General features: G+C 34.4%; 3 protein-coding genes across 3 annotated transcripts in view; 1 reads left to right on the top strand and 2 right to left on the bottom strand.

Annotated features, from left to right (window-relative positions):
* Positions 1–558: 558 nt before the first annotated feature.
* Positions 559–5693, bottom strand: LOC109034573 (endoribonuclease LACTB2). The gene is made up of 5 exons (XM_019047801.2): positions 5424–5693; positions 3937–4100; positions 2906–3222; positions 2128–2256; positions 559–1145 (listed from the first exon to the last, which is right to left on the bottom strand). The coding sequence occupies exons 1-5, from the start codon at positions 5543–5545 to the stop codon at positions 1020–1022; spliced, it is 858 nt and encodes a 285-aa protein (XP_018903346.2). The 5' UTR covers positions 5546–5693; the 3' UTR covers positions 559–1019.
* Positions 5694–5834: 141 nt separating this feature from the next.
* On the top strand, positions 5835–11162 carry Mpc1 (mitochondrial pyruvate carrier). The gene is made up of 3 exons (XM_019047802.2): positions 5835–6088; positions 7586–7686; positions 8831–11162. Exons 1-3 carry the CDS (start codon positions 6021–6023, stop codon positions 8992–8994), a joined length of 333 nt encoding a protein of 110 aa, XP_018903347.1. The 5' UTR covers positions 5835–6020; the 3' UTR covers positions 8995–11162.
* Positions 11163–12783: 1621 nt separating this feature from the next.
* Positions 12784–21505, bottom strand: part of LOC109034569 (uncharacterized) — a 48777-nt gene continuing 40055 nt past the window's right edge. The window contains exon 14 of the mRNA XM_019047789.2: positions 12784–20634. Within this exon, the coding sequence (XP_018903334.2) occupies positions 20532–20634 (103 nt within the window). The 3' untranslated portion in view covers positions 12784–20531. The remainder of the gene's footprint in view (positions 20635–21505) is intronic.

The raw sequence follows: 21505 nt of genomic DNA, 5'->3' as shown, positions 1-21505 counted from the left end.
TTTTTTTTCCACTCAATGGAAGAGTTTTAAATTGTACTCCTCTGTGAATTGTTACTACAATTGGATACATTGCCAGAAAAAGGGGACAAAAGCACGCTTAATTTTTGAGGAAAATTAAGCATGTTTAAATTCTAGTCTGTCACAGCAGTTACACAAGCGACTTAATTTTGCAACCTAAGGTAAATTTCAAAATTGAATACTTTAAAGCATAAAATAGTAACACAACTTTAACTGTGATATAAACCTATGACTCTAATGAGCGCAAGCAATACGGATAAGTTACATCCTCTTTTTCTGACAAACCAGCTACATGAGCTGAAATCAAATAAAATATACTTTTTATATAAAAAATTATCGTAAAATATTTATTTTTATGATAACACAAAAATATGTGCCTTTTTGGAAGTGTACATCAAATCACAGGTTCAAAAAATAACAAAAGAAAACATGAAAAGATAAAAAATTTCTAAAAATCAAAACTTGCCCTAGCAGACAAACACGATTATTACCATACTCCTCGAACAACTTACCCTTTTATGACTTAATTACTAGCATTGATTTTCTGCTGTTGTTTGTCCTTATATGTAAAAATATTTGACTAAAATTATTACTTTAAGGCACTCCCAAAAACGCCTTGTTTTACGCTGCAAAAGGTTGAATATTGCCCAAGTCTTCTTGAAAAATTACATTGAGATATTCATAATATATCCGAGAAGAGCTAATTTTTTAATTTCACAAGGGAGTTCCACCCAAACTTCCCCCTCTCATACTTTAGAGTATTCTATACACTATACACTCAGCTGTGTACTTCAGGATAGGTACATACTCAATTTTTTATCAACTTCACTCGCTCAGGCACAGACCACAACCTTCATGCATGTCATGCATGTATTGCATATGTATAACTTTTACTGACACGGCGTTTGTGGACAGCCATACATGATATGGATGACATGCTTGGATGAAACAAATGTAGAAACTGCTTTCTTTCATGATCACTAAGCATAACTGCATTAAAACTACAGTTTATTGTTTTTAAGCTGCCACTTATCATCGTCTTCAAAAACTTTCCCCTCTTTGAGAAGTTTCACAAGGTGTTGTCGAATATTGTGTGCTGCAAATTGTTGTAAACCATCATCTAAATTCTGAAACACAAACGCACAAAATTATGAGTACATCCACAGCCATGGTGCTTAAAATTATGATATATCAGGCCATTTTGTAATGAAATCACTCAAACAGTCCCTAAATTTAAAACAAGCAGACAGCAGGCATGTCAGCACTAGATGAGACAACGATTCAATGTTGTACTGAATATTGGATGCATCAAATTTATTCTCTGAGCAGGAGCATACCTTTTTCCTGCAGATTATTTTCAGTTTTTACAAATATCTTTTAAACAATGACCATTTAAGTTACCTATGTAACCATCTTCAGCTCTCAAAAAAAGAAAAAATAGAGACTTGATGGAGCCCAATGCCCCATCTAGGATGTTTAAAGTTGGAAAATTGGACCTCGAATTCAGACAATGAAGTTACGCAGAAATCTGCTAAATGAGGGCTGAGAGAGTGCACTGCGCCATATCTGCTATTGTGAATTTCTAAAAATTGGAAATTTTATTCTCAATACAGATTCCCAAATTCTAATTTACACTCAAATCAGCTAAGTAGGCATCGATATTGTAATTTTAGCTTCATTAATCACCTAGAGTTTCACAAGTTTGAAAATCTGATCCAAAATTCTGGCTTCTTGTCAAAAAATATCCTTCAAGACCAAAATTTTGCAACCTGTGCTACTTGGGCATACGGTAAAATGAGAATGCCTTTTTCCGCAAAGAATTTTTTCCCTTTAATTTCTTGAGATACCACTTGGTCTCATTATTACCATAGTCAAGCATAAAAATGTAGCCTTCGAACAAAAACCTGTACTATTTGTAGTATTTATTGTAATATTATTTTTATATAACTGTAGTATTTATTTGCAGCAAATCAAATTCTGGATACTTTGGAAGTTAGTCCAGCACAAAAATTTAGCCCTCAATGACAAAGATCTGTTACTTTTTAAAAAAGTAACTTGGGACAGCCTCTTTACTTACATTATGGTAAATGACAGCTGTTTTATGCTCACCTCATATAATAATTGAACAATAGTCAGTGGAGTAAATAAAGTATTCGGGCTTGACTTCAGTGTTTCTATAATTTGATTTTCTCTTTTTAGTCTGTGCTCAATGTAGTACTTGATTTTCTCCTCAGGATCCTGCAAAGTAACGATTTGTTCAGAAAATAAAGTATTATACAGAAATAAATACCATACAGGTATTTTTAAAGAACAACTCAGAAATATGATGAGACAATATATGAGCAAGGATACTTTGAAAACCTGAGAGCTTCGCTAACTTTTTAGACAGATTAGAGTGAAATTGTTGTATTTCATGGAACCCTAATGTTTTCTAAAATGAGCAGTAATACAGGAAGTAGTAGTAGTAGTTTGTTCATGCACTTCCTAGACATCTGATATGACTTGAGATCAATAGGATGCTGGCAAGAAATTCATGAAGCAGTTCAATTTTGACGACTTGATTACAAATCATTCAACTCAATTCTTAGTTAATGTGGTCTTGCATTGCATTGTCTTTTTTTGCTAGTATATGAGTTGGACTAAATTTTGCAGTGAAGAACTGCTTTTTGGCTTATCACTTATTCATAAAAGCACATATTGTCGTTTCCCTCACAAAAGAATGTAACTAAATTTCAATGTTACCAAATTTCCCCTTGCACATTGTATTTTTGAGAGGAAAATCATGGCAATTCTAACAGAAAATTTCACTGAACCACTTGGCATTTGCAGGAAACGCCTAAAGATCACAGAGAACCATTAACTACAAACAAAATTTGTACATCATTACCGTAACTTCTGGACCATGTCCTGGATAAATGACTTTGGCAGATAGGGTTTGAATTAGTCTCAATGAGTTTAAGTAACTGAGCAAATCTTCGAATACTGCTGTGCCTTCCCCGAGAATACAGTCAGCACTGAAAACAATTTTGTTTTCGGGGGCCCATAAAATGATGTGATCGGAAGTGTGACCAGGAGTGTGGATCACTTCAAGACTTATACCTTCTGTCACAAATTTCTGTCGATTTTTCAGCTGTTGAAAATTAACTTCTTTTGGAAGATCCTCCATTTCATCACTCGCCCTAGGGTATTTCCAAACAGTCGAATCTGCAAGAGAAGAGATTTCAAATAAAGTGAAGTAGGTGCATACTAGAAAATACTTAATTGGATTCGGAATTTTTTTACCAAAATGGAGTCACAGATGATGAAGGAGACATTTTTCAAAGTTTAAGAAAAGTCCATTTCAAGAAAGTGTATGGAAGCACGCGACACAACTGACTAACTCAAAATGGAAAGTGGAGGAATGCCCCCCAGTATTTAGTATTCATACAAACTAAACTTAGAGACAATTTCTCTTCTGAATACTTAATGCCTCAATTGAGAGATTCTCTAAAAGATAATGTCAAGATAAACTCAGAAAAGTATTCAAATGTGTGTAGTTTGGACCAAAATTCGTGAATTCTTGAAATTTAGAAATAGTATTAAAGTGGATGCTCCTCTCATCAATACAAAAAACAATATTGAAAACAACAGTTATATGCTTTGCAGTAAAAAATAAACTGGAAGGTAAGCAAGGCCAATTTCACAATTTTGCTGCCTAGGGCGGACAACAGCGAGTTGGCCACCCCTAGATTCCAAAAAGTGAGAACTTTTGAAGACTTCAAAAAAACAGAGGGAGAGAGAAAGAGAAAAACTTCGTCACTTTTGAACTCACAAAGTTCCTTTGTACATCCAGCCGAATCTGAGTGACAAATTCTCTTGAAAGTATTCAAACAATTAAACCGAGCAATTCATAAAAATGGTCATGGCTTGAGCACTTACTAGACTGCGTTAATTTTAAAACATCTTTCACTCCTCCGATATGATCATTGTGCCAATGGGAAACAATAATGTCTGATAGAGTGGCTCCTTCATTCTGCAGCAAGTTCTCAAGAATATCAATGTACTCAGGAATATTTGGTTCACCGGTGTCCAACAAGATTCGTCTGAAAGATGAAATAAAAATGCAGAAATTACCTAAAATGAATCCATATGAGGAATGAAGGAAAAAAATTGGCAGAAATGTTAAATAGGTATTAAAATAGGTACCTAATTTTTTATCAACATTAAAAAATTAAAAGGAAAATGAGAAAAGTTGAGCTCCATATATTCTCTAGCTCCAAGTCAAAGAAAAGTTAAGTGCAAATAATTAGGAAGGTGATACTATTACATCTGCTGGAGCGTAGAGACATTAATTCGAAACAGATACACAGACGCCTTCAATGAAATATTCAATTACATCAGATGGCATTCTCAACGGCCCTCAAAGAGATGATCCCCTTTTAGTCGATGTGGTAAAGTCATAGGGTTCCTGCTCCCAAGCAGCTAGAGGGAAATACCTAATCTTAAAAGAGAACACTCTCAGAGCTATCTCTCAACCGCTTCTTGAGGGACATCAGGGAACTTGTTGACTATGAGATTCGGAGTCCTCAGGGTAAGTTAAAGGAGATGGCAACCTTAAAAACAAGTTTGGCTAAATTGACAAAGAAAAGTGTGCAACAGTACCAAAATCCGTCTGCAATTATCTGCATTCGTTGAGCCGCTATCACGAAACAACAGCTAAGCGCGTGATGTCATGAGCTCCGTCTTGCATTTCGCAGTCTGCACTCTGCATTCTCTCTCTGGTGTCAAGTGGCCAACGCAAGTTCCCGACAAGTTATTAGTTCGCCGCGATCTCGCTCATTCCTAACCAACTCTTTTTTCTTTGCTTAAGTGCTACTATAAAGGCGACTTCGCGGCGCCAGACTTCGAGTTGTTTGCGTGTGAACCGCAGTCACACTGGAGGCACATGACATCACCAGTTAGACTTACAATCTCTCATATCTCTGCCAATTTTGCGAATTTTCCATTCGGTACGGAGCCATTCTGCTTCTAATACCTTCCCACTTCAATTTTTAATACTATCTCATTCTTGATTTTAAGGTTGCCGTCCCTTTTAACACTAATACAAATCAAGTTAGGGCAAGATTTTTGGTTCTTTATTATCCTGATGGAATGATATTAAAACTTTGACAGGAACCCTCAATCTTGGGAGCATAGTTCCCTCTGAATTTTCCGTGGATGCTACAAGAGCATCCAAAACCCTTGATTCGGATTCCTGAGGGTCTATTTCCTAGGCATCACTCTTCATCAGAAAGCTTGTTGTAAAATCGGCGACAAGATAGCATTATGTACCTAGTTGAAGGCCCTGTCTTTCTGTTTCAGGATGCCATATTATGCCTTTTGTTCACACAAAAAAAATGTACATAAAGAGAGTGATTCTGACTTACGACTTTCCTGTGCCAAGGAGATAGGTGTTCGTTCCCTGCAGTGTCATCGGTCCAGCATTGCACCCCAATATTCTGATAACACTATTTGAAAGTCGAGAAATGGGAGCTATGAAGGTTGACATTTTCTACAGTAATCAATGTTGCACAGATCAACGACATGTAGAGAAACTGCAGGCAATAAATATTTCCAAATCTCCGACAACAATGAACTTTGTTGTGATTTGAAACAATAGTTAGGTTAGGTTAGCCTTTTGAGGTTAGATCGGTAAACGCCACTGCTGATAAGCTAGTGATAAAGTGATAAACACGCTGTTTACTTTTGGAGAAGATGACGCAACTTGGAGCCCCCTGAAGTTCGAGTTTCGGCTTTCTCCGGGTTTTTCCGTGCAGATTGGTCCACAGCCAACCATTCATAACACTGCAAAATAATGCAAATCAGTGGTTCAGTATACAGTTATGGTGCCCCATTTTGACCGCAGAACGAACTTCACACGTACAATTAGTATATTGTAATTGCGATTTTTTAACTTCCTGCTACGCACATCGTGTTTTTCTTCGTAGAAAATCCGTCTGTATCAACCTCATCCTACCTCAGTTATGGCTGCGTTGGCGAAAAAACTGACAGAACAGTTGAAAAGCAAAGAATTCCGAACCTACCTGGCCAGGTATACTTATTTTTATTATCAGTCAATTTTTACAGTGTCATGGAAGCAAGTGTCTGACTTCACTCGAGTCCTCTTGACCTCGAACCTATAATGCATGTATGAATTGAATTAACTGACATTACGTGCAACATTGGTCTCACTCATTCTATTAAATTCTCATGACTCGCATTTTCCTCAATGTGTAAACGTTTGCTAAGCCCATGCGCAATTCAGTCCTATGAACAAAGCATGTTAGCAGTGGGAAATTACTATTAATCTGGAGTCTGGCTCAATGATTCTTTGCATAGAAAGATCTTTTTAGCCAATAATCCCCATGAACTGCCCTAGGAGTTTCCGCTAAGTGGTCTAACAAAGTACAAAAATTACCAGGGGGCAATGAATGTACTGAGAGAATCCGACGGTCTTTTACAATGTCAGGAATTCAGTCAGTTATTTAGAAATGCTTTGGTTTTGATTGTTAAAGTTTGGTGTATGCGAGGCGAATACCTTAAAGTGATTGTATCCAGTTGCATAGCTTGAGTGGTGGCGGACACAGGTGACCGCCAGGGGCACCACGATTCTAAGGGTGCTGGCAGCTTAGCTGTTACTGCTACACCGTTGAATTTAAGCACTCTGTTTGCACCACCTGACGCAGTGACAGGCAACCAATTGGCTCAGCGCCCATTTAAAAAATGAATCTAAGTTAAAAAGGAAGTAACAAGTACCATAACAAATATTAAAATTGTATGTTGACTTAGAAATTTCCTTTCCTATCAATAGAATCGTACCATAAAGTTGGTGTATAGCATTTTGCCCAAAAAGAAATTTATCTTTTAAGGGGTTGAATGAAAGAGAGAAGAGAATTGAGAAGATGTTTAATGAAGCATTACTTTTCAAGTGGATGTACATGTCGAGAAATAGAAACACTAAGTTTTCATGAGACAATATAATGGTTTTAAGTTCTATTCTTTTAGGAAGTAGATCATTTTGTGATAAGGATTTGGAGCATTATTGGTTGGTACTGTGCTTTCCTGCCATTGACGTAAAATACAATCTAGACCGCGCATTAGGAAATTTTGGCGAGACGATAGGCAACCCGGATCGCAAAATGTGCCGAGACAATGGAAACGCCAGTCTTGCCTATGCTGTTGTTTGGCACGCTTTGTATATCTGGCTGTATCAACTAAGCTGAAGGCGCGTCTTTATCCTGATCTACCCCCCTAGCTGTCTTACCTCCCCCACCTAAAGTCGGGCCTAGTGTGCGGTCTAGATTGTGTTATAAGTCGATGTTTCCTTCGGATGACAGTGTAAGTGATATATATATTATGAAGTATTTAATTATTGACCATGACTTTTTTATGAATCCAAGTCTCCTTATCCTGCTCATTTAAAAAGTCAATGGAAGTACAAAAGTACTCACTCATCTGAAATATGGTGCACCAGTATTCATTCCAGGTTATTGTACAAATAAAATACGTATCTTTATCGGACCCGTTCTTTGTCTGTTTTTTTTTTCAGTACCCATTTTTGGGGTCCAGTTGCCAACTGGGGAATTCCCATTGCTGCCATCTCAGATATTCGCAAAGATCCAAAACTCATCAGTGGTAAAATGACTTTTGGTAAGATGTTCTTTTCCATGACTTTTACAATAAACAAGTTATTTTTACAAGTTGCACATGAGACATGGAAACAATAGGTCAAACCTCATAGAAACTTGGCATCTACCTTACGTATGGCGCAAGCAATGTTCCTTCTCCACTTAAATCTCTGTTAAGCTGCTATGTCCTTTACATATTAGTTTGGAGGCGAAGACATTACTTGTTACTAAGTACTGCATCTCAAAATGGAAGTATTTACTTATGCCTAAAGGAAGTATGTGGAAATAAATTTAATTGAAAGGAATTAAGTACATTATGTGTACAGGGTTTGCAGGCTACATGGTTCCTTTTTATTTTTTTATTTGCTCTTTGTTCTGTCTAGCATAAATCCATCAAACCAACATGAGTTTCACCCATTGATGAAGCTCGTTTAACTTAGAAAAAGTCTAAAATAATATTGTTTTTTCTTGTGAATGTATGCCGCCATCAAATGCACCCCCCACCCCTAGCTTTCAGCTTTTAAAATTCAGCGGGAGATTCATTCTGATCCACTAGAGTTCTTACACTTCATTTCAGACAAGACAGGAAATAGGTATTTTAGGAAAGCTTTTTTAATTTTTTTTAATAAAAATGATCATCCAGTCAAAAGGAGGACCTGTTAAGGGTTTTAAAGTCCCAATTTAAATCAATTAAAAATGCCTGTGTAACAAATCCATTATGCCAAGGTAGTTTTCATTCTCCCTCAGTAACATAGCGTACATAACAGGAGATGGGGGTTTTGAATCGGTGAGAATGAAAACACACCTGTTCGGAAAAATGAAAATTGTCAGGAGACACCAAAAACTAGCTATCAGTTGATGAAGAAGTTGTTATAAGGAAAGCTTTTTGGTGTCAAAGGTATGCAAATAATCAAAGGCTTTTTAAAGGCTCTAGCAAGGGCTCAGCATGCGTGTAGATGTGTCCACCCATCAGTAATAAATCGTAAAAAAAGTGAAAGGAAAAAAATCTGACTAGGTGTGTTTTCATCCTTACTGACATTTTTGCATGCTCTTTTTTTTTTCTTTAATTTCACCCAGTGTTCATATTTCAAGTACATGCCTTTATTGAATTGATATTTTTTATGGCAATCGATTGGAGTTAATTCATTATATGCTCTCTTTTTTAGCCTTATGTTTGTACTCACTGGTGTTCATGCGGTTTGCTTGGAAGGTCCAGCCTCAAAATCTCCTTTTGTTTGCCTGTCACGCAACAAACGAAGCTGCTCAATTAACTCAAGGTGCCAGATTCATAAATTATAACTATCTTAGTTCTAAGCCTGCCGAACAATGATGAAGTTTTTGAAGATCATTCCCATGCTTAGTTGTTTTTAGATGTACCTGAAATTTATTTATTTATTTTATTTTTTCATACCTATCTACAGGACAGGTTGCATCGATAAACGTAACAAACACACTACGACACCCACTTGGTGGATTTTATCAAAATAATGTAAAATAACGTTTAGAAATAACTCTGAAGACCTTGACAATTTCTAGTGGCCCAATACGTTCACTGTAGATTTGATAATCACATGGTAAGAGCAAGGGGCATCCCCTACAACATACATTCTGTTGTTAGCTATTATAAACTGTTTATTCAAAAAAATTCAAAACACCTCCTATTCTAGATTTCATATAACACTAAATATGAATGTCTGTCTACTCAGAATTTTTTAATGTCCAAATCAATTCACAAATTCATTTAATTTATCAAGCTGTCAGACATCCAAATCAGTTAGCAAATTCATTTAATTTATCAAACTTTCAGACATTAAATCGAAAGAAATAAAATGGAGTGTGTATGTGTCTGTATTTGAAGATAAGAACAAACATAGACTTAGAATTGTAATATTCTCCTGAAAATAATACCAATAATGCTGCTATATTATAGTGTTAATCAATGTGAACAAGCTGCCATTAAATTTTCAGTAAGTTTCATTCTCATCACTCTGGATGAGCTAGGGGATACTTTAGAGAATTCTATTTTGCGAGAAGTTCCACTTTTATTTCACTCACAGTTTGTGTCACTCTATCTACACCTCAAAGCAGCTAAATTTGTGGTAGGGTATGTCAAGTTGTCGTTAGGTTAGGTAAGTGTGTAATTGTGTTCATTGTTCCATTAGCTCTTACATACTATTAGAAAATTCTGACCATGTAAAATCATCCTCCAGTTATATATTTTTTACCTGCATCCTGTACTTCCTCTGATAATATTTGTTATAAGTTAAATGTGATGTAACAATGGGATGTAATGTCAGGAAGCTTTGATAAGATGTAGACATTTGTTTCTCTCAAGTAACGTAATTCAAGCATCTCTTTACCTCTTTGCTGGGATGATCATATATTATCTTGAGTTAAATTTTGAATTCAGGTTTTTCATCCTTACTTCAATAATGTCTGTCTGTCTGAAGATGAATGATGAGAATCAAAAGACATTTTTAGTAATTAATGGGAAATATTTGATTAATTTTCAATGTAATTGTAGGTCGTATGCTAAGAAACGTTTATTTATTCTGAAAAAATATTCACAAAAACTCTTGGAAATCCTTTTGATGTGAACAAAGTTACCTCTCTGATCTGATACTCCGATTGATACTCATGTATCGTTATCATTTTTATCAAATGGTCTAAGCTTTCTTTAAGAGCAAACATTTTTCACAATGTTTCAAATTGCGAGTTTTTAAATGTTCTCACTGATTGTTCTCATGTTATTGTTTTCCTTTGGGCAATATTCACTCTATTATAAGTAAATACAGTCATCAATGGGATGAAAGAGAGGATTGTTTTTTTACAGTAATGAGAGATATTACCTGTGGCACATTCCAGTAAAATAAAAATATCAATCCTGAGATGATCAAAATCAAAATAACTGCCAACTAAGAATTAGATCACCACCTCTTTCAAAATTAATACTCATGCATTACATGCAATGTAATGACATCCAATGTCAGCAACTCAGGAAAAAAATGTCAGTATTCAAGTTTTCAAAACAGGTGTTCTGTCCTGCTATAAGTTAAAATCAGAGCAAACAAGTTTTTGTTTCTATAACTTGCATGTTCTGTTCAACGATCATCAGTGCAATTCAATATTTTCATTCTCAACGCTTCTGCGAGGCAGAATTAGGCCAATCAATCTACATAACAACAACGCTGCCAATAGATTTTTTTTTTTTTTTTTTTTTTTTTTTTGGGCACCTTCATTTATTTTTTTTCTTTATTGTTAATCCCTTTTGTTGCTTAATTTTTCATTTTATTTTTTTTCAATTTGTTGTACATCATCTTCATTTAGGCAACTGACTGAAATATACCTTTCTTTTCTTGAGGAGGAGAAGTTCTTTATCCTGAGTTGTGCATGTAAATTCATTGAGTTGTTTGTGAATTATTATGTATTTCTTTCTTTTTTATCTTCTAGAAATTCAGTTGATATGTTTAAAAGTAATATATAATTTTGTTACATAAATCAGTCTGTTTATTTAAGTTATATCCATCTCCTCTCCGTTCTAAACAACTTTCGTTGAGAGAATGAAATCAGTTTGATTTTGATCGATTTCATCAGTCTTTCATAAATACCTTATGACCTAAGTTTAATGCAACAAAATGAGAGAATGTTCTCTCAAGCAAAACCTTTTGCTTTGAACTTATTTATTTTCATGGATGCCTCTTTTGAAACTACAACTTAGAGGAGGCACTTAAGGTGGAACAAGTTCATAGCAGAAAAAAAGTTATTTTAGTCCACAGATTATACCTCTTCATTTTTTCTATTAAATGTGGGTCAACCTGAATAAAAAAGGAAGAAACCTGTACATTCCATAATGGTATTGACTTCTCAATTGTTATTTCCCACAGTTCTAATCTTAAGAGAAATTGAGAAGAAGGGTTAATAGATGAGGAAGTTAAGTGTCATTTTTACATTTTGAAGATAACTCGATTACCTAATTTGAAAGCATACATTCAAACTTATGACTGAAGTAATCCTCAAACTTAAGTAATAAGATGAAGAAATGACATTTGGGATTAAATTAGTCCACTCAGTGCACCCAGGAATGAGTCAAAGAATCTGATCCAGCTCAATTTTTTTTAAAAACTTCGTCGAAGCTCCTGTGAGCACCTGTAATATTTTCGCTTTCTGATGATTTTAAAAATTGAAAAAACATGAAAATTTTGAAGCATCCTCTTTCACAGTTCATATCATTTAGGTCAGTTACATTATGTAAAACGAAAGTTATTTATGTGCAATAATGAGTCTTGAGTGTACATAGGTTTCTAACTGTGTAATTAAAACTGAATCTATCAGAAAGTCGTTTGAGTAAACTTAAAAATTGTAATTTACCCAAATCATTTTTTGTCGTTATCAAATTTCTGTCACTCAAGATCTCAAAGTGAGACCAATTAGAATCCATCTAAAATAGGAGAAAAAAGGAGAATGCCTTCAATTAGACTGTACGCAATCGCGGGTTGCACTAAAGTAGCAACAGTTTGCGTGCACCAACTGAAAGCACTTCATGGATATCTTTGAGATGCTAACTTCAAGAGGTCTAACTTGGAGACTTGGCTGGTGATTTCATTTCATAGGAACGTCAACAGCCATTTCATAAAAATAATTATAGGAAAGGAGAACTATTTGATTAGAAATAGGCTGATACACCACGAAAAAATCCCTCTAGGGTGCCCTGCTTTGTTGATAAATACATCTGATATGAAGAAATTGAGACGGATATTTTAGACCAAAATGTATAGAATCAAGTGTGACTTTGTAGAAATCAAGAAAAGGCCCCAAATGTATAGAATCAAGTGCGGCTTTGTAGAAATCAAGAAAAGGCCCCACTGAATTCACCTAAACCTTAGGCTCACCTTGGCGCGATAAAGCTAAATATCATTGTCCTCTCTTCATAAATGATGGCGGCAAAGATATCATTGAATAAGTGTGACTTGAGGGAGTTTTTTCATCCGTATGGTCTTTCAGCTGAGAGAATAATGCTCAAGTGAATATTTCTCTCTCTATCCTCGATAAATCCCTGAACAATACTCATAACTTATTATTTCCCTTGAAGAAGTGTCAAAATAAAAGGAAAAGTAAGAAATTCAGTGTGCGTTAAGTAATTTTTATTGCAAAAGGTACAAAATTGTATGCTTTTTAAAAATCTGTACAAATTTAAAATAAAGTTCGGAAAAAAATTTTCATGAAAAACATAGTTACAATGGACGGTACAGTAATTAACAAAAATAATATCAAGTACATACTGAATATTCATTATCCTATAGCAATACCTAATACTGGATTCAGAATTCCATATTTAATTGCAAGTAGCCTTTAAAACTAATTCTAAGGCAAACATTTCAGCACTGTCCATTTTGATTACTGTTTTGACTCTTTGACAGGCTTTAAATTTGTTCTGATAAAAGCAAGCTCTTAGCCACGATAAAATTGCACTTAATTCCATGAAGATATTAATGTAAGGCTGCCATCAAATCAGTAATACTAGGACTATCAGAGAAGTAAAAGTTCTCTGGCAGAATCTCAGAAACTGAGGAGTTTCGATGTGATTACTAGATTGCTACAGTAAAGTTTGCTTTTAGGCCAATGGCTGTGACATGAAAAAATTACAATGCTAAACATTATCAAGGTTTTGTTAAAAAAAAAAAAAAAAAAAAAAAAAAAAAAGAAAGAAAGAAAAAAAAGAGGTTTATGCGTGCAGTCAAGAGGATGATGTACTCAAAAACATGATAGGATTTTTTCTGGCATCCATAATTTATGAGATTCAGTAGAGGCATTCTCACTGTCTAGATACCCCTAGTATATCGATGAATAATGGCAGGAATTTTGCAAAAAGACACAAAAAGAAACGGATCGTTAAAATCGTGTACAAAAATTGTTGAGAGGATAATTTGTTTTTTAAAAAAAGAGAGGTAACATAAAATTGTAATTCTATTTTCGAGAAAAAATAATTACAGAGCTTGCACATTTTTGTATCAGTTGATGATATCCTAGTGTAACTAAAAAGATGAGAAGAGAAAGATCTTAATCCAAAATAAAATAATACTTATGAGAAACGTCAGAAAACTGAACGAACATGTGAGCCAAGATAAAAAAAAGAAAAAACTAGCAGTCTCTCACTCACGGCAATCCCTTAGCATGTTTTAATATACTGGAGGAGAAAATTACACATTAGCCTAAGGTATTTAGATCGATATAAATTTTGCATTGTAACTCGGAGGAATCTTTCTAATCTGAGGCATAAGAGAAAATTCTGGAACAAAATAATGAGCTACATGAGATTGCACAATGTTGCTAATACCGACAATAATTGAGTATTATATAATGAGATTCAATAACTCGATTGCAACTATGGGAAGGAAGAGATTGATGTCTTTAATAATACTAATTAAATCAATTAAAAATTATGTGTGCGTCATTCGCCATCTCTCGCTCAAAGGAACGTATCATGATTGCATTATTTAGGTATTTCTTCCTGACATTTTAATGTTTTAAAAGAGAACAGTTGCGTAAATTTGCCTGAAATTTCCGGTGGTTATTTTGCATACTTGTAAAAAAAGACATTAAAATTTTCAGTCAAATTTATGCGATAGTTCTCCCATGAAAAAATAAAATGTCCCTGAAAATACTGATACAACGCAGACAAGTTCCTTCTTCCAAGAAACAACGATTAATGGCCCTTCTTGATAATTTAAGTATCAAAGGGTCTTATTCTTTTGAGTTGGTGATTTTGATCTTACGTAAGTTAAAAATACACAGTCTGTTTTAAACAAAAGAAGTTTGAATCACAAAATGTTATGGATGGGGTCTATTCAAACAGAGAAAGAGAAACAATAAAAAAAAAAAAAAAAAAAAAACCAAGTAAATACACAACAGCAAATTACACCGTGGATTTTCCAAACAACTGTGAACTACAGAAGTGAGGTTCGCTAACGAGACCATCCCTAAACATTATTAATGATACTCAATAAACTGAGATACATTGCTTTTTATCTTAACCATAGAGTGTTTTCAGCAACTTTAAGAAAAACATCCCCTGACTTTTCCTGCAGAAAAATCTCATAAGCATAACCTTAAAATAGATGCAGCATGCACTCATTTAAATTTTTGCCCATATCTATTGGCCCAACAGTTCCCCTCTCCGTGGTGATGAATTCAAATGTACAAAACCTGTAAGATTAGTAGGTAAAGATCTTGTGTGCATGCTTTTTTTTTTTTTAGGTCGGTACAACAATTCCTTGACTTTTCTATGTTTCCAAATCACTTTTTTTCTTCCCTTTACAATTCTGGGTTTCTTAGATTGCTAGAAACCCCATGTAGAGGGGGATTTTTCTGGGAGAGGGGGGGGCAGATTATGCACAATAGATTAAACTGCAGAAGGATTTAAAAGAACGAGTTTCTTCATTTACAGCGTTCTACAGAACTCTAGTTTTTAGAACCTCAAATGGAAATTTTTGTACACATATTTATAACAGATCATTTTCACATTACTTCTGAAACCCTTTTTTCATCCAGCAAAAGAGCAAGGATGGAAGCCTAGTCACCACTTCAATCTACATTTAAGCTTACACGAGCTATCCTTGAGATGTTCAGTGAAATGTTTCATAGCAGAGCTCATATCATAGATATAAGTCATCTGTGGACGGACAAACAAACATTTTTAAAACAGAACACCTAAAACTTACTTCAGTTTAAATGAATTGATAGTAAACACTTGTTAAAAAGTATACTTGTTAAAAAGTATCATTTAGCAAAATTTGACACGAATTTCAAAGTAGAGCCTCCACAATGCAAATGCTGTCAGGTTAGTTCGTTTGAAGGCAAACTTATTTTGTTCCTTAAAATTACCTAAAGTAAAAGTTCAAACCAAAATAATGAATTTTCAACTACAGATCTCATTATCTTTAAAATACATATTCTAACCAGGAATGTAATTCAAAAGTAATCATGGTGCGAAAAAGTCAGTACCCATTAACAATTCATTCTTAGCGTTAGTTTTTTGTAAAAATCACACTATGGCATTGAAGAAGCAACAACATTATCAAAACTTGACATGTTAAATTTTCATTGAATCCACAATGTTTCTTCGGTTGTAATCCTAAAGGCAATATGTGCTTATCACAATGAGATTCTTTATTTCCAATAAATTCTTACAAATAAACTATACATAAAATATTCTAAGATTGGCAAAAGAAACGCTCAACCTGGTGTAACTTTTTTAATTTTTAAGTTGAGCTATTCCAGATTGAGCTGTCATTCACAACATTGAGCGCCATATCTGATTAGGGGATTCAGAGAGGGGGAATACTACCAAAAGGTGGACGATTTACATCAACAACCCTTCATTTTGACACATTGCTAGAAATAGCATGAAAACTGAGAACGTTTCAAAGGGCAAATTGCAATTCCTTATTATGTGAACGTTTTACAATGACGATCTGTTAAGTTTTGAAAAATTGAGTTTTTCACTACAAAATTAAGAAAGTTGCAACGAGTAAAGCTTTCCTTTTGCCCATCCTGAAAATTAAAACAAAGTGTACTACTTGAGAGTGCTGAGAACAAGGGATACTGAGCTTATGTAAAAACAAAATAAACCCAGTTCAACATGCTTGAAACACTGACTATGTACAGACATTGGACAATTACACAACACTTCAATTAAATCTAGAAAACATTGAAAAAGCAATATAATTTCATTTTTAATGCACTTTTGGACGTTTGGCTACAAGGCACAAGGAAAACTCTGTTCTTAAAAAATTGGAAATTTGCACATATTGTTTAAACAAAACTATTTCTTCAAACCATTGATGCCAAAAGGCGAGAAGCTCGAAAAAAAGCGTCACTTAACTCAACAAAATGATGATAATACATTTTAAATAAGGTAAGAATTTTAAATTATGATACATTTAATAAAATATTACATTCAATAATTCTCATAAAAACTTAACAATATTGTAATGACAGGGGTGCGTTACAAAAAAAAGAAAAGAAAATGGACCAACTTAAACACTGCAGCCCCGGCATGATTCACCCTAAAAGCAAGCATTTTGGAATGGAAAAAAGATACCTACTATGCACTCATAATTCAATGAAGCCTAAGCCAAAGGTTTCTCTTTTGAGATTTTTTTCGATATTTTGATATATAAAAAAATGAAATAAATAGAAGAAAATAAAATAAAAAAATCACAGTTCATTTTTTAATCACTCACAGCAACACCAAGCAAAAAAACGGTGAAGGAGGGGCGTATAAAAACAGACTCAAGAGCACTTGACGGGGTATTTTACTTATTTCCCCTTTATTTTTCGTTATTTTCTTTTAATTTCAGCAATGAATCTAACTACATTTAATGTACCTTTGGAATGAGTTATTCAAAAACATGGAGGCCATTTCTTTAATGTAACTGAGATACGATTCTCCTTACTACTTGAATAGAAAACTATGATGACAATTTTAAAGTTTTCTTAATACAGGGCCCCTGGCTATATCAATGGTTCTGACTTGATGAGACAATTTAATGTGCTTGTTTGCATACAATTATGGTATGGATACATAAAAAGTTTACCTAACTTAACAGTCTTTGAAAGTATTAATACAATTCAATGGCAGGCTAGGCAGTCAGATTTCAAAACTTCTGTGAAGAATCTTATTGCCAACGATGATTAAGAGATTCAATCTTGATTATTAAACTTCTAAAAAAAATTAAATTGAAAGTGGCTCAATAAAAATACTTCCGATGGCTTTCTTCTAAAGGTATAACAATGTACAAAAACAACTCCTCTCTTGCCTATAAAGACATCTTCTGACAATTCATGGGGTTACAATAATTTTATCATGGATAGGTAGTAACAGAATTAGGCTTTATAATAAGTGGATAAATAAACATTTAGTTCAATGAATGACTGAATTCTGAGTTGTGTAAAAGAAAATATCCCATGAGGCACAATTTTGAAAAAAGTTTAAAGAAGGAGTAAAGGTGAACACAATTTTTTTCTCTTTTTTCTTTCAAGGTTTAGAGACAAAGTAGAGATTCAAATCTGCATGCTAAATAAGTAAAATTAATGCTGTAAGTCTAGGTAAAATTATTTAAAAGGAAAATTGCACGTAGTCTGAAAAGTTTTACCTTTCAGAACTGAGTTCTTGTTCAAGATAAAAAATTAGTAAAAGACAATTGGAAATTGCATACGGCATTAAGCATACATGAAACCACTAGTACCAAAGTAGCACAGTGCAACAAAAATATTAAAATCATGTTGTAATTTAATGAAATATGGTCGAAATCTTTAAACAACATTTGGTCAAAACATGCCGATTTAAAAAATCAATAAATTGAATTTCATGTGTGAGAAGGCAGTTCGCAATTTTTAAAAAAAAAAATGGAACTTATTTCACTTTTATTGCAATGAATGTCAAGAGGAGCTCCTTTAATTAGTGAATAGGCAACATGCACAACACCCTTATACAGTAGCAAAATTGTCGCATGTCATTGCTATTTAATGCAACCTGTGCTTTTCGGGTAAAGGGGTTTCAATTTTAAGTGGCTTCTGTGCGCTTAATAAAGTTAAGTTAGTCTTTGAGAATCAAAATTAAGTATGGATTGTTACAAAGCAAGGTGGTTGAACTCACACATTATTACAACTCATGACATGTTGACATTAATAATTGACATGTTCAAACTCGAAGTCCCAAAAAATAATTGACACTTACTTTCTTTTTCGCCCGATGATCGGGCGAAAAAGAAAGTAAGTGTCAATCACGTAGTTCCCGATAAAGAAACAAAGGATTAGTCCCAAAAAATATTTGTTAAGTCAACAGTAATCATGTTAGATGTTATCGCTTTTCATTCTGTTCTCCCTGCTATAGAAAGCAAAATGAATAATAAAAGATTAATGAAATTTGGGAATGGTTTGGTTTTACCATTCTACAGCCGTTTCTTCAGCACGGATTCAGATATTGTCAACACATGATGGTAAAAATAAATTATCTGTCAATGTGAGAGATTGATGGTTTAACATAATTTTCTTTGATTTTCATTTTAACATTTTACTTAATTTTCTAAATTTTGAAAAATCAATATATTCATTATAAGAGGATATGTTCACATCATTTACTGTGGTTTTAAATATTTGATAATTAAAAATCAAACTTTTAAAGGGCAAATTTCAGAGGATGACAGCAAGAAATTATTTGCTTAGTGCCACTGAAAAAGAAGAGGATTCTGATGGTAACTGAGGCAATTCTTTAGATAAGACTATTGTGCAACATGTCTTGCTATTCATCGTCAAGATTAAGGTTTAAAATGTCAAAAAGGAATAAAATAATAGAGGAAAACTAATTTGTGGATACTTAAAAATGCTTCTAAAAATAAATGAGATTCGCTTTTGAGAAAAGCTTGGATAAACTGAAGAAAGGACGGAGTGGATCATCGAGTACAAAAGTACTGATATGCTTTTCTTTTCTTTTCTTTTTCTTCTTCTGGAAGCAGAGCACAAAGAAATGAGCAATACACCTATGCTATCAAGGAATATACATTAAAAGGACGGACTTGAATCACATGTTTCATGGGCAAAATAGATACATTAGACAAGCTTCTCAGCTGCTGCCAATACAGTTTGGAAAACCATTTTCAATCGACAACAGTCATCCTAGACCACACTACAAACTAGAGCGTATTGTTATTGAGACATTTTCTAACGTTGCATTCCTGTCAAACTGATAATGAGAGTCACCATTTGCTCAAGCTTAAACAGGGAATATAATGGTGCGAGTTACTTTGATGCACAATAGTTTGCCTACCGTTCATTTTGCAGGCGGACCAACACAGCTTATACTTCATCTTACGCTGTACTGGAAGGAGCCTCCGCCCTACATCCCTTGTAAAATCAATAATTGAGGTGAATCTACACGGCGGCGAGCAAATCTCAAGATATCGAAAATATTTGGCTAAATTACTGGTTTCACTAGAAGTTCTTGGCAAAAAATAGATAATTTACTCCTGGGAGCAAACTTCAGCTGCTTTTCCCTAGAGAATCCATTTTGATAACTTTAAAATGAAGCTGTTAGTATACAAACGCGAAGTATTGCATTCGCTTAGTCAACGGCTTTATCAAACGGTCAATTTTCGCGTTTTCATACGTTCAGCTTAATTTTCAGGTTTGCAATGTAGATACAATTGGTAATTTTTTCCCAAATTCAAAGGGAAACAAGTAGATTAGCAAAATATATTCAATACCTGGATGTTTTCTCTCTCCTGTTATAGATTCCCCTTAAAGGGTAGAAAGCTTACAGTCGAATATTTTTAAAACAACTAAAATGACATCCTTCTTGAAGCTTAATACAAAAAAAAGGAGAGCATTTGATTCTGATTGTAAATGCAACCAAAAATTTAGTCTGGGAGACTTTATGAGGAACAAATCTTACGTTACAGAAGGAATGCTTAATTGACAAGCTCCTCGTTTATAAATAAAAACCTTAGATCTGAATAATAGTAGTGAGTGATTTCAACCAGAACTCTCAAGATGTTTCCTGGCATTATTCGCCTGAACGAGAAAGTAATGTATTCCTTAAAAATGGAGCAAAGTGTGGCAAAGAAGTTAGAAACAAAGTATCCCTCCCAAAAGACAGTAGTTCGGAGACCCTCAATGTTATCCAAGCCAATTCTTGGCATAGCAGGAAGCACTAATTCGAAACTGATCTCTGAAATAGCGCCGTTTGAAGGAACGTTTCTTCTTCACTTCTTGTGTCCAGTAAATCCAGGTTTGGATATAATCTCGAACTGACTGTAAAAAAGCGTTTCATTCTGACCTTGATTAGAGTCGACCCTGAGTGACTGCTTTTCAGTTTCTGAAGAACACCCAAAATGATAACGAGAAAACAATGAGAAGAAGATCTCCTCGGATACTTGCAGCTCCTGCCAGGCGACACTTGAACATATCGAACCTGAAAAACCATCATATTGGATAAAGAAAAGGTCAACAGGTTGTGGGTGGTCTGAAGAAAGAATAGACTGGTTATCCATTGCGAGAGGTATCACGAAAGTAGTGGCAGTAGATTTTTGTAATTACAAATTTTACAAGACCAGGGTGTCTACTGCTACTGTGTGTCTACTGCAGGGTGTAAACAAGCTGCCCAAAAATCAGTACTTTTACAGTACTTTTTCAGTACATTCCCGAGAAACTCACTACCTCCTCAACGGAAAAATTTAGTGCTTTTTCAGTACCTCCACTGAAGACGAAATTCACAAAATTTCAAAAATTTGAAATACTCTCTCAAATTGCGACAAAAATGAAAAATTCCGGACCTTTGAGCGGAATTACCGCACATTTTCAGTACTTCCGGGCCGCGCTTTCAAAATCAGTACTATTTCCGGACTTTCCGGAAATTCCGAACTTGTAGACACCCTGAAGACACTTGAGATCATAAGGTTATACTTAAAATTTTAAAAAGTTTCATATAAAACTGGGAATGCCACAACGTAGGTAGATGCCTACGCCTCTTTTCAAGCACAAAAACAAATATTAAGTTGATACTATACATTATACTGGGGAAAAAACAAGAAAAAACACTTAAAAAGTAGCTCGAACTGTAAGTTATAGGATGTGAGAATAATGCTGGGTCCACTATTCTTCAGGAAAATCAAGGCCAAATATTTGTCAGTTAGAGTAAAAAATATGAGCTTAAATGAGTATCAGTGCAGGAACTGGGGAGAGGAGGGTGGGGAGGGTGTTCGGTTCAGGCAGATGCATTGGTACACGTTGTAAGCTTAAGTCACGCCGAGAGATGTACAAGAATCTCCATGATCTCCTGAAGT

Source organism: Bemisia tabaci, chromosome 1 (genome assembly GCF_918797505.1).
Source record: "Bemisia tabaci chromosome 1, PGI_BMITA_v3".
Classification (NCBI taxonomy): domain Eukaryota; kingdom Metazoa; phylum Arthropoda; class Insecta; order Hemiptera; family Aleyrodidae; genus Bemisia; species Bemisia tabaci.
This window is presented reverse-complemented; position numbering and strand designations above follow the sequence as displayed.